Source organism: Paramormyrops kingsleyae, chromosome 17 (assembly GCF_048594095.1).
Source record: "Paramormyrops kingsleyae isolate MSU_618 chromosome 17, PKINGS_0.4, whole genome shotgun sequence".
NCBI classification, from domain to species: Eukaryota; Metazoa; Chordata; class Actinopteri; order Osteoglossiformes; family Mormyridae; genus Paramormyrops; species Paramormyrops kingsleyae.
Window position 1 is genome coordinate 2,086,636 of NC_132813.1, and position 12,160 is coordinate 2,098,795.

Consider the following 12,160-nt stretch of genomic DNA (forward strand, 5'->3'; position numbering starts at 1 on the left):
GTGTGGAACTTCACTTGTCCGCTCGATAAGAGCCGCTTGCTTGCAAAGCAGATTCCAGAATCTCATTGGAGATAATTTGCTGTCAGGCTGAACCTCGAGCTTCGCATCAGCACGTCCCACGAGTTTAATTTCCACACTGGCCGGCCTCACGGCTCCAAGACTGCCTGTTTGTGTTTATACTTTCTGCTAACCTTGTGGGGAAGTTTTTGCTGTTAACTCTGAAAAATAGATGTACCTTATGTGGTATACGTAATGCCTTTTAAACAGCTTTTGTGTGTGTGTGTGTGTGTGTGTGTGTGTGTGCACGTGTGTGTCTATTTCTTGCCTTGTGTCCTTAGTGTTTCCAGCTTTGGACCCTAAATGAATATTTGGAATGAGATAAAAAAAATATATATATATAAAAAAAAATTCTTGTCCAACCAATCAGATGCTTAGGGTAAATAAGTGGACTGTTATCCTGTTGTCAATCAGCCAATCATATGATAAGGATAAATAAGTGGGCTCTTATTCTATTTCCAATCGGCCAATTAGATGTTTAGGGTAAATAAGTGGACTGTTATATTATTACTTTGGCTTCCGATTGGCTCTGTGTGAGTCAGATTGAAGCTGGGACCTTCTGGTATGGATGAAAACAGCAACATTTCACTGCTGTGAGGGCAGCTTTGGTTCCTGGGGGCCATGGAGATTGAAACTGTGGTTTATTGATGGAGATAGCAGGCTGGTGAGGGGGCACCGCTCATACAGAGACATTCTGCTTGGGGACGGGCATCCTGGCCGTGATCGGGTCAGCATCGAGCACTGGTGCTGGATTGAACTGGAAAGCCACTGACGCTTCTTCCCCAACGTCAAATCTCCAGTCACGTTTGGCATTTAGTGACAGTGACATCAACAGGCCAGGATGGGCTCTGGCTCCGAGAGGCTCTGGGGTCCGCAGGCTGCTCCACAAACCCCCAGTCTCAGGATTCATTTGTGCCCCCCTTAGTGAAACGGTGGGTGTGATTATTATTTAATACGACAGCCAGATGTAAGACAGACGTATCCCTCGCTGGCATATGGACGGCATAAAGACATCATTTCACGGAACTTTTTTTCTTAAGGTTTGTTTGGTGAGACAGACGTTTGCCTGCGAGTGAACGAAAGAGCAATCAAACAAATGGGCTAAGAAATAAGGGAAGTGTGGAGGGGGGCAGGGGGTGAATGGAAATGAGGATTTCTGTTCGTTCATCTGAAATCGCCCAAGGATGAGGCCGCTCTCGTCTCGTCTCAGATCTTCTTTCTAATTTCGTTGACAGCGAGAGGCCGCTCGTTTGCGCGTACACACGCCTCACGCGGCGGGTCTTTTGAGGAGAGCGCTACGCCCCAGGGACCCCAGCACCAGAGGAGGGGGGGTGGGGGGGGTTGTTTCTGTAAAATCAGACTAGGAACTGCTGTGATTCCAAGAGCTCCCCTAAGAGTGGTGGATGGGGGGGAATCAGTGGATTTTTATGGATGGACTTTGTTGCTTTGCAGTGAGACCAAAGATCACCGTGCAGGCGGGACGGGGTGGAGGGGGGGGGGGTGGTTGGGGCACTAATGGCCTGCTCCCCGTGCCCCATCGTCACCTCCCATTCCTGATTTCCACGATACTAAGTTGCCGTTTCCCATCTCAGACACGCTTCTCTGTCGAGAACACGACTCCAGTAACGGGCCGAGCAACTGAATTTATACCAGAACCACAGAAGATATCCTGCCTTATGCTGGACTGGCGTGGTCGAGTGGTTCAGGCGAGGGACTAGAAATCCTTCCGAGTTTTTGTGGGTTAGGCTGCCGTCCTTGTGATCGGAAGGTCGCTGGTTCAAATCCTGCAACTGAGTGATGTCACCATTGGGCTGCTCTCTCAGCTCCATGTTCAGACTGTACTTCTTTCTTCACAGATCTGACTGACTACGAGTACCAGCTTCATATTTATTGGAGGAAACGTGATTCCGGGGTCACGTTACCCTTCGCTCGATAGGGCTATTAATGTCTCCTGGCTAAGATTACCAAGGCTTCCGGCAGCGGGGGGCATTTCTGTGAAGAAACAGGCTTTCCAGTTAAAAACAGCTACTGGGTTTGCCTGTGATGGCAGCGGGAGATTCGGGAACAGGGGCCGGCGAGTCGAGACACGGCGTTTTCGTGGATCGCCATCGGCGTTCCTGCCGTCGGGGTGCTCGGAGGACGACTCCAGGAAGGATGTGTCGAGCTCCTCTGTCCGCAGACTCTGAGGGGAACTGGACTCTCCTGCTTCCGGCGGGATGCGGAGAGAGCGACCCGATAGGGTGATCAGAGGCTTCGGCACGGAAGCACAAAGCGTCCCGTTAATTCTGTTCCTATAATTTTCTGTCCGGCTGTATTTTAATTATGCACGTTTCTTTATTTCTCCACTCGTTAAATAGAGGAAAATCTCAGCGTGCCAAAGTGAAACTGTAACATCACTGATTATGCGTATTACTAATATGCAAATGAGCTCTCATGTTTCAGGGATAGTGACCTTATGCAGATTAGTCTTCGCAAGCAGTGGGCTGGACCAGCGGCCCCCGGGTGTGTGAGCCGTCGCGGTTATAAAAACAGAAGAGCCTGACCTCACTGTCACTATGTGAACAAACACCTCCATTAATAAACGACACCCCCCGCAAGCTCAGCGACGGCCACTCCTGCAAAGACCTCTGCATGGTGCCTTGGCTTATTTTTACTTTGAAAACCTTACTTCCAAAGTTTGGCTTCTTTGCCGTGTTCTTCCAGAATCAGACGCTCACACAGTCCACAGAGGTTCGGTCTGGCCGCAGAAAACACAAGGACACAGTCTACACCATCGTAGATATTTTGAGCAAGAGCTGCCCTCACAGCGGTCGATAAGACGATCAAATTTTTATTTCAGTTGTTGCCACGAACAGCTAGTCAGGATCGTGGGGCGATCCCCGAAACGGACACGATGATAGAAATGGCCAGGATTACCCAAACGATCCCAGAGGCAGCCTCGATGTGGAGTCCGGAGCCCCCATGCATCAGAGGAAACCATAGCCGGGGGGGGGCACAGCTGCTGCTCTGTTCTGTGAGGGAGCGAGAGGAAGGAGAAAGCTCTAATTAATAAAGGACAGAGTGAATGAGGATGCATCTCCAAGAGGCCTTTCTCCCGGAGCTCTCGGCGCCGGCAGCTCGCCCCCCCACGCCGTGCTGGGCCTGCTCAAAGAAAGCCGGGGCCCCTCCGTGGCCCTTTGGAAGCCCGTCAATGGGGATGAACGTCACTTTGTCTTCTCCCCCCGGCTAAGGCAGCAGTCAGCTGGATCTATCCAGTGAGCCTCGCACCCGCACCAACGGGGGCCTGTCGATGGCGGGGACGAGGCCGCAGTGCTGGCGCCAAGCAGAGGGGGGCGCCAGGCGCGACCAGGCTCTGCAATCTGTAGTAATGGGGGAGGAGGGGGTTGCAGCAGGTGGCAACAGCGGCTCCATTGATGGGGGTCTTAGGACGCCCTGCAGCCCTGCCTCTGCCGCCCCGCCTGGGGAGAGAGATGCTGGGGTGACAGGCAGAGCCCACGGGCCGCTGGAATGAATGGGCCAGCTGACAGTAAATAAAAGATGCCGCAGTGTCAGCACCGGGGGGCGCTGGAGCAGGATGGAGGTGGGGCTGCCCCTACACCCGGTTCCCCCTCATCGCCCCTCCCTCCGCATCTTTTCCATCGTGGCTGAAACCGGAGATCCATCTAGGGCCATCTGTCTGGAGCCCTCCATCTGGGGCCCTCTGTCAGGGGCCCTCAATCTGGAGGCCTCCGTCTGGGGCCCTCCATGTGGGGCCCTCGGTTAGGGGCCCTCCATCTAGAGGCCTCCGTCTGGGGCCCTCCATGTGGGGCCCTCGGTTAGGGGCCCTCCATCTAGAGGCCTCCGTCTGGGGCTTTCCAGCAGCCATCGTCTTTTCTGACACTGCACTGTACGGAAATAGCCCGTTCCGACTTCATCTCCAGACGCCCACAAGGCGGGATCCAGCACATTCCAGAGGGGCTCTGGCCCCCACCCCTCACTCACTGGCTACAGAAGCGAAAGTCAGGGGGCCGTCTTCCGGCCGTGAGGGAATTTCTGATCCACCCCTCATGGCCAGTACGCCCATCTTAACATGATCTTTCTGTCTGGAAAACTGTCCAGTATTACTTTTGATTATGGCACTGACTTGTAATTTACAAATAATGGCCAATACTGTACATGCCCCAGGAGACCAAGTGGAGAAGCTGCAAACAAAGACTTTTAGAGCAAGCATTACGGGGGGGGGCAAGTTCTTATACTGAAAACCAAACCCCGAATTAAAGGTAAATATCACTCCCTTTTGTTTTTTTTAGTTCCAAGGAAAATGACACGACTGGATATTTATTTGCTTTTTAAGCTATTAGCAGCATATTATCCAGTTAAACCTCATGTGGGAAAAAAGAACAAAAAGCACTGCAATTTCAGTCAGATCTCAAAGATTGTTCCGGAACGTTCCCACGTGCGTTTAGGGTCCCAAATTAAACGGGTGCATGTGGGGGGTTGAGAATTAGATTAATCTGTCTTAAGGGGCTTCTCTGTGAGTGGGGGTCTCCCACTGGGGGCGCCGTGCCGCCTTAATTACTCCGCACAGCCTGGGGTGTGCGGAATGGCACTCTGGCGCGGGACTGGGCGGGGTTAATTGAATTGGTCTTATTTGGGGGGGGGGTTGAGGGGGACAGCTCTGACGGAAGCTACAGCAGGCAATTAGAGCAGAGCAAATCGGAGCAACAGGCTCAGCGAGAATCCCGCTCATCACCGCCACTCGCTGCCTCTCCAATTACGGCAATGAAAACATCTCATGCAAAGCACTGTGGGTAAGGGGGGGTGCAGCCAGTAAGACATGTGTTTCTGTGTATCTGAGCGTGTGGGGCACGTGTGCGATTTAAATCCCCTGCAGAGTAACGCCGCGGGCGTTAAGGCCTGCTCACACAGCCGCGGCTCGCTCACTTGGCCAGAGCTTCCGAAGCCCCTGACAGCTGCCCCCCCGCCGTCGGGAAGAAAGGAGGCCTTCAGACTCAGCCTTCTGCTCGTTAAGGATTCACGCTTGTTTACGAAGGGTTCAGGGTCCTGAATCCCTGCTCCTGTGAATTCAGGCTCTCGATAACCCTCCCCCCTCCCCATCACACACCTGCGTGACTGCAGCGGCGTGGTGGATCTCGCCAGCACGAGCCGGGATGATCCAGCCGTGCCGAGCACGTGTCTGGCCTCCAGGAAAACCCCTCTTCTGCCTCTGGGTTTAGTCCACCGCAGGCCGGCAGCTGCCGGAGAACAAAGCACTGCATCAGACCAAGGAAGCGTGCCCTGCCAGGAACGGCAGCCTCAATGCCGGCCCGTGAAGAGATCTCTGATTGGCTGGCTCCCGATGGCGAGATTCTTAGGTTTTTTTGTCACAGTCCAGGACTCGCCATCTGCATGCCGGTTCACAGAGCATGCAGGCTGCAGGACGAAGGTTTTAGCCGCAGGTTTGCGTGTGTGCATGTGTGTGCATGTGTGTGTGTGTATGTGTGTGCATGTGTGTGTGTGTGTGTGCGTGCATGTGTGTGTGTGTGCGTGTGTGTGTGTGTATGTGTGTGCGTGTGTGTGTGTGCGTGTGTGTGTGTGTGTGTGTGTGTGTGTACGAGTCACTCACACCGGATGTTAGCCCACCCCAAGGCGAGGCCCCGGCTCCGCGCCCCTGGCTCTTAACTCCGTGACGTGTGTGCGGGGGGGGGGGGGAGGGGGGGTGCGCTCTAGGTGTGCTGGAGGTGGGCTTCTTGAGGGGGGTGTCAGCCACGCACTGTCAGAATCTGCCTTGCTTGCACGCTTAATCTCCTCCTGGCTCCTCTTTTCTCCCTCTGTCTCTCTCCTTCCTTTTTTACTGTCTTTCTATGAGGGCATTCTTCAGGTGCGATTCCACAGCACTCTGTATATCAATCTACTGGTTCAGCCCTTTGGCCTGTATAGTTTGTGCAAACACGAGTTCAGACTCTAACCCCCCCACCCCTCTCTCTCCCCCCTCCGTACCCCCTCCCAGTCTGCTCGCAGTACTCCCGGGGCGTCTTCGCCATCTTTGGCCTGTATGACAAGCGCTCCGTGCACACGCTCACCTCCTTCTGCAGCGCTCTGCACATCTCGCTGATCACGCCCAGCTTCCCCACTGAGGGCGAGAGCCAGTTCGTCCTGCAACTCCGGCCGTCCATCCGGGGGGCGCTGCTGAGCCTGCTGGACCACTACGACTGGAGTCGCTTCGTGTTTCTCTATGACACCGACCGGGGTGAGTACTCTGCCGAAAATCTGACCTTGGTGGCTTTATTCCACATCTACGGTCTGTGGCTTGCTGACTGGTCGCACCTTTTTGAGGCTGATGGAATTAGGCGCTGTTAGGAGGGTTGAGCGTTGGATTCCTTGGAAAGGAAGCGGCAGCCGTAGGTTTGGATTACGCAGAAGGCCATGCTCTCCTTGGGAATGGGGTCAGCATTCCGGCCTGGAAGCCTCCTGTTGACCTAATTGCCTGTGCAAGCTTCCTCTGAGGCCTTGGCTGCAGTCCTGGGCCATCCTCCTGCTCGGGTGCCCAAATGGGGGTGAGATGAAGGCACGCGGGGGCTCTGGCTCCGCCCCTGCCGCGATCTGGGCTTTGCATTTAAATCACCAGCTCGCAGTCTGAGTTTAATACTCCATTACAGTCCTCCAGCTCCTCTTGTTTATGTCTGCAGTGTGTAGATATGCTCTTCAAAGGGTGTGATGGAGTAACCCCCCCCCCCCCCCATAAACAAGGCAGGCAACTTGGCATCTCTGAATGCTTTTTTCCTCCTCAAAGCTTCAATATGTGAGATGTTACACAGCAGATAATACTTGCCTGGCGCTCCACACTTACAGACGTCCAGCTCACCCCGAATAACCAAGCCAGGGCACTGGCTTGATCAAGCTACAGCTGAATGCTGGGAAGTATGGTGGATGTTTAGTTTGGGTGACAAGGGTTTTGATGTTTACGGGAAGGGACAATGACGAGTCCCAGGGGGCCGACCGCAACCATGCCACTTCGGAAAGGTAATTAGGCGGAAAAGTCCTGGAATGGGAAAAGCCTGCATATGCCTGCCTTCATCTGCCCTGTCCCATGATGTAGCATGACCCAGATGCATCATGGGACCTCTCTACCCCCCCAGTGGGCAACACTGCTTTTAGTGTCACATTTGCTAACGAGTCTTATCCTCTCAAATCTATGACACCAGAAAATGCACCATAAATATTTTACTCTCTTTTCAGTGACGTTGACGTGCCCGGGCTGAGGTGCCCTCTTTCTTCCAGTTGCTGTGTAACATTCACAGCCGGATTTCTGCCGATTGTGCGAGCATCTCCGAGGGACGCTGCCTCTGACTAAACTGTGGCTCAAATCCACACCCCTCAGAGTTAGAAAATCCCCGTAACTGTCAGCTAGACTGTCCCACTTGCAGGTTGAATCCAGGGGTGAGCACAGAATCAGCGAAAGGAACCAACGTGACACATTCAGTGTCTGCTGGGCTGTAATACAGCCTCTCTCTGGAGAGGCACCTGGCTGTGGGAAGGCCTAGGAGCACCCAGGCCATTCTCAAACCCCAAAACGGAATGTCGGACGTGTCAAAACATATTGCTTCCTTTCACGCTAACAAGCTGAAAATTGACATGTCGTTGCAAACATTTTGTTTGTGTCAATTTCAAGCTTGTAAGCGTGAAAAAAAAGCTAACACGTTTTTTCCATTTTTGATACAAGAAGTCCCGTGTTTCTGTACAAAAGATATATTGGACTTCCTGGAGGCTGAACCAGATCCTGTGCAACACTTATTTACTAGTCAGTTTACTTAGACTTTAGACTTATTTTTAGTCAGATAGTTTAGAAAAGTGTGGTCATATCAATCATGGTAAAAGGAGTAATTAGCAGATGAACAGAATTGTTTAATATGAGATCTTTTTATGTGACTTACGAAAACTCACACACGTGAAAAGAATGACTGGCACAACAGTGAAACGTAAACCAACGGATCCTGTGGTATCGTCTTTGCATCTCCAGGAATGATGTACTGGGGCTTGAGAGTAGAGCACGCACTGTCAGGACCCTCCCGCAGCCAGGTGCAGTCCATGTCTCTTTGACCTGCCACACCGAGACGCCACCTGGTGGTCATGAGGAAGGAATGCAGATTTGAGAGAGGGGGCTGAGAACATCGAGCCCTGGATAGCAGACCCTTTCCTTTCTGTTAGCATCTGACTCCCCCCGGGGCCCCTGGCAGCTGATGTGTGATTTATTCACCTTTGTCTTTAAGAGAAGGTAGGGGAGGGGTCTGACTGCGGCTTGATAAATCTCTGTTCCTTTTCAATTTGCTAGCCGCTTATATACATGAAAAAGGAAGGCTGTTTGTCATGCTCTCGTTTATATACCTCGGGCCGCTGCTGACTTATTTTTGAATGAGGTGACATTGGATGACATTGATGCCACTCCACGAGATGGGCAGTGAACTCAAATAAAGGTTTATTCCTTTAAACGAGTGGTTTTCAGCACAAGTTGAGTGGACAGGTGAGCTCAGAACTGTGAAGTGCAAATCCCATTAGCAAGCTGGTGGGCACAAGCACAGTTTCTCTCTACATCTGGGATTTTTCGCATTTTTCTGCGAGCCGCCAAACACAAACGGCCGCTGCTGCTCCTTTCGTGTAAACCTCTGTCGGACATGGCTGGCCCCTGTGCAACGCCGCTGCCACCTATTGGTCAGTTGAGTTTTGCAATAATGACCTTTTTTGTGACACGGGTGAGGCGAAGCGGTGGGCGTGCCACGTGGGCGGGGCCAGACGACCTGTGAAAATTAAAATAAACTACAGACTAACATGCTGCAGGCACAGGAATGATGATCTGTAAGGCCAGGATTTTACGCAGTAATTTTTGTCCCTACATACAGGAACTGTTTCTGTGGGAAGCAACTGATGTTTGGGGATGGGAATTTTAACCATATGCTGTTAAATTCCCTGTTTATATCTAGCAGTGTGTTTTTTTAATCGTTTGCATTGGTCTGTTCTGCGAAAGGCCTGCGCTCCAGTGTTTGTGTGCTCTGGGCAGGTGCAGACCCACAATGCATTTCTCCTTAGAAAGACTCCATGTGCTTTAGTGACACTGGCCATTTTCTGAAGTCATCCTTGGCATGGTGACTCCATGGTGACTCCAGTTCATTCAGGACTGCCCATTTTCTCAGAGTCCTATTAAACAATATCTCAAGGACTTCCGGTCCCCCCTCACATTATAGGATCAGCTTCCTTCTAAAAGCAGGCACAGATGATTTGACCTTGGAGAGATGTGTCCGATATCCAAATCGCCGGCTTGATAACCGGCGAGGTGGTTCAGCCTAAATTTGTGCCAATTCCATTAAAGGGATGCTGATGATGCCAATTTGCTTTGAGCTTGAGTTCAATCGCCATGTTCGTTCTGTCGTCCCGGATGATAATGCTGCAGCTTGGATCTCAAAGCGCAAGGCGGGCACTGCCAGGCGCTAATGGCGAACAGGAGTTTCATCCTGGGGGCACATCTGTTTGCCCTGGCACCCGCCACTACCCACTCCTGTGCAGTAGGAAGCGATGGGCATGTGCCAGAGGCCAGGAAAGCAGCGTATGAGGAGTAGGGAGAGGAGGGGGGAGGCCGGCATTGGCCAGTGGAACCGTTAACTAGCTCTCCTGTAGGAGCAGGGGTGTATATCTATGCCACGACCTTTCTAAGACATCACAGTGTGATAAAGGACTACTCAGCTTTCTTACATTCTGGACCTAATCTTACATTCTGAGATCATAATTTGGGCTCAAACAGTACAAATAGGTTGACGGCAAAGAACATTTACGGTTTGATTCCAGTCGGGAATCCCCAGGCCAACTAGACACCAGGATTCACCGAGCAGAACCAAAGCAGACTCTGTCCTTGAAAATGGTCCATCTCGCATTACAGATAGCTGGTAGAAGTGAACTCAACCTCTCGCCGAGTAACTGCCGTACTGATGTAGAGCCACTTCTGCAGAAAATATCAGTTGAAGAACGGTAACGTGGGCCTGTTGGAGAACAGAGAGTTTTCTTTTTATGTTTTCCAGTTCAAGCTCATTGTGCTCTGAAACCCACCCATCAGTCGGAAGGTTGCCATTCTATCACATACCACTCGGTCTGTGCGGTGCTCCAGTTTCTTATAAAGCCATTGATTTTATCAGTGTAATGAATGAGTGTCGGGATCGGGACTTTGAACGGGAATATGTGACTCATTGGGGTCCTCATACACGTCTGCGATGCCAGCCAGCCCCGAAAGCCTCTGCACTGGGTGATGAAGAGGCATACGATGCCGTTCATCTTTAAGTGCAAACAAACGGCGCAGAGCATTTCCCTCAGGGGCGGCTTGACTTCTTCATTAAAGATCTGTCATTCCGCAGCCCGGTTCCCATCCCACAAAAACTGTAGGGGCCCCCGCTTTGCCATTTTTACTTACCGTTTGTGGAAATGTGTTTTTTTTCCCCCCCCTCAGGATGCTTTTGGTATTGTTCTTTCCCTCTCATTTATTTTTGAGTTTTGAGTTTTAAAGCTACAGCAGACTGTTTGTATATTTACCTGCAGTGACAAAACAGACAAATTTATATAGTTGAAATAAATCATCTCATATCATTTCACTTTCCGTTCACAGCACAGGCGATGCTAGACCCTATTTATGGGGGCATCAGCCACCTTATCTTTTGTCTCAGCCTCCATGAAGAATTATTTTTCTAAATCTGTTTAACTATTTCGGCCCATATTTTTAGAGGGGGGGGGGGGGGGGCTAAGCTCTACTAAGGGTCAAATTCTAGAATCATTGCTTCACAGCATTCCTGATTCCTTATTTCTTGATTGGAAAACAGTTCAGGGGGAAAATGCATTTATGTGTAAAACGTCGGTAATGACTCTGCGCTCCTAACACTGCTGAGGTCAGGGGAAAAGCATCATTCCAATGAGAGGAGAGTGTCAAGGCTGTTTCAGAAGGTTGTTCTGTTTATTCGATTCCTTTAGCACTATGAAACCTTCTCCTGAAATGTTCTGAAGCAAATTGGCCAAGAATTATACAAGGGCAGGGTATCTCTCAGTGCTGGAGGACTGAGGGAGTACCACGCCGCGGCCGGAGCAGGTCCGCGCTGCCTCGTCTCCTAACGGGTGCGTCTGCGTGCTCGGCAGGCTACGCCGTCCTGCAGGCCATCATGGAGAAGGCGGGGCAGAACGGCTGGCAGGTCAGCGCCATCTGCGTGGAGAGCTTCAACGATGCCAGTTACCGGCGCCTCCTTGAGGACCTTGACCGTCGCCAGGAGAAGAAATTCGTCATCGATCTGGAGCCTGAGAGGCTGAATAACCTCCTGGAGCAGGTGGGCACTGCGGGACCTTCTCCAATCTGCCTCCATTGCGTCCCTGTCTTTTTGTGTGGCTCCACAATGAGAACCAGACCGCCGTCAATCCTGGCCATCTGACAAACTAATCATCCCTCCATGCATAATTTGGCAAATGGCTCCTGGCACTTGTTCCATTCTAACTCGGTCCGAAGCAGCAGAGGTCGGCTCTAAAAAGAATTTGCCCAGCTTCAAAGGGGCTAACTGGCCTGAGGCGAGAGCCAGAAGTCTCCCGGACCTCCTATTGTCCCAGTCTTCATCGCCTCTGGGATCTCATTCATCTGCTGTCCGAACAGCAAAGCAGTAACCCCAGGCTAAAGCTAACCGGCAGGCTGCAGAAATCCGATAGGGGGGCGATCGATAGCTGCCCCCCTCTGTGTGTTTAAAATGAAATATCCGAGTCTCTGCGAGTTTCTCCACTCCTCTCCTCTTGTTTATATCTCATTTATCTCGCATTTCACTTCACCGTCCAGCAGCACGGTTCCGCTCGAATCCACAGGCTGTTCATGGACTCTGGGTGTCCGTAATCTCCAAGGATCCTAGTTTCGGACCAAAGGCTTTGCTCAGAAGCTGATCTGTGGCTTGTTTGCATCACACTGATCTGACCATGACCAAGCAGTCATGAGGAGCACACAAGAGGGGCCGGTATATGACCCCCTGGGCACGATTCCCTTCCCTAGCTCCGTTCCTCCTCCTCAGTTCCCCAATTTGGTGGCCACTCTTCCTCTCTTTGCTGCCACGTTCCACCAGCT

At 51.7% G+C, this 12,160-nt stretch overlaps 1 protein-coding gene across 9 annotated transcripts in view; it reads left to right on the top strand.

The window, feature by feature from the left end:
* Positions 1-12,160, top strand: part of gria4a (glutamate receptor, ionotropic, AMPA 4a) — a 55,066-nt gene that overhangs the window by 18,158 nt on the left and 24,748 nt on the right. For 8 of the 9 annotated variants that reach the window (XR_011983232.1, XR_011983233.1, XM_072701208.1 and 5 more), the window contains exons 3-4: positions 6,047-6,286; positions 11,203-11,387. Coding sequence is in view for 7 of the 9 variants with exons in the window: in XM_072701208.1 (XP_072557309.1) it covers positions 6,047-6,286; positions 11,203-11,387 (425 nt within the window). In the remaining 2 variants the exon portion in view is untranslated. The remainder of the gene's footprint in view (positions 1-6,046; positions 6,287-11,202; positions 11,388-12,160) is intronic. The other variant, XM_072701210.1, reaches the window with a different exon arrangement.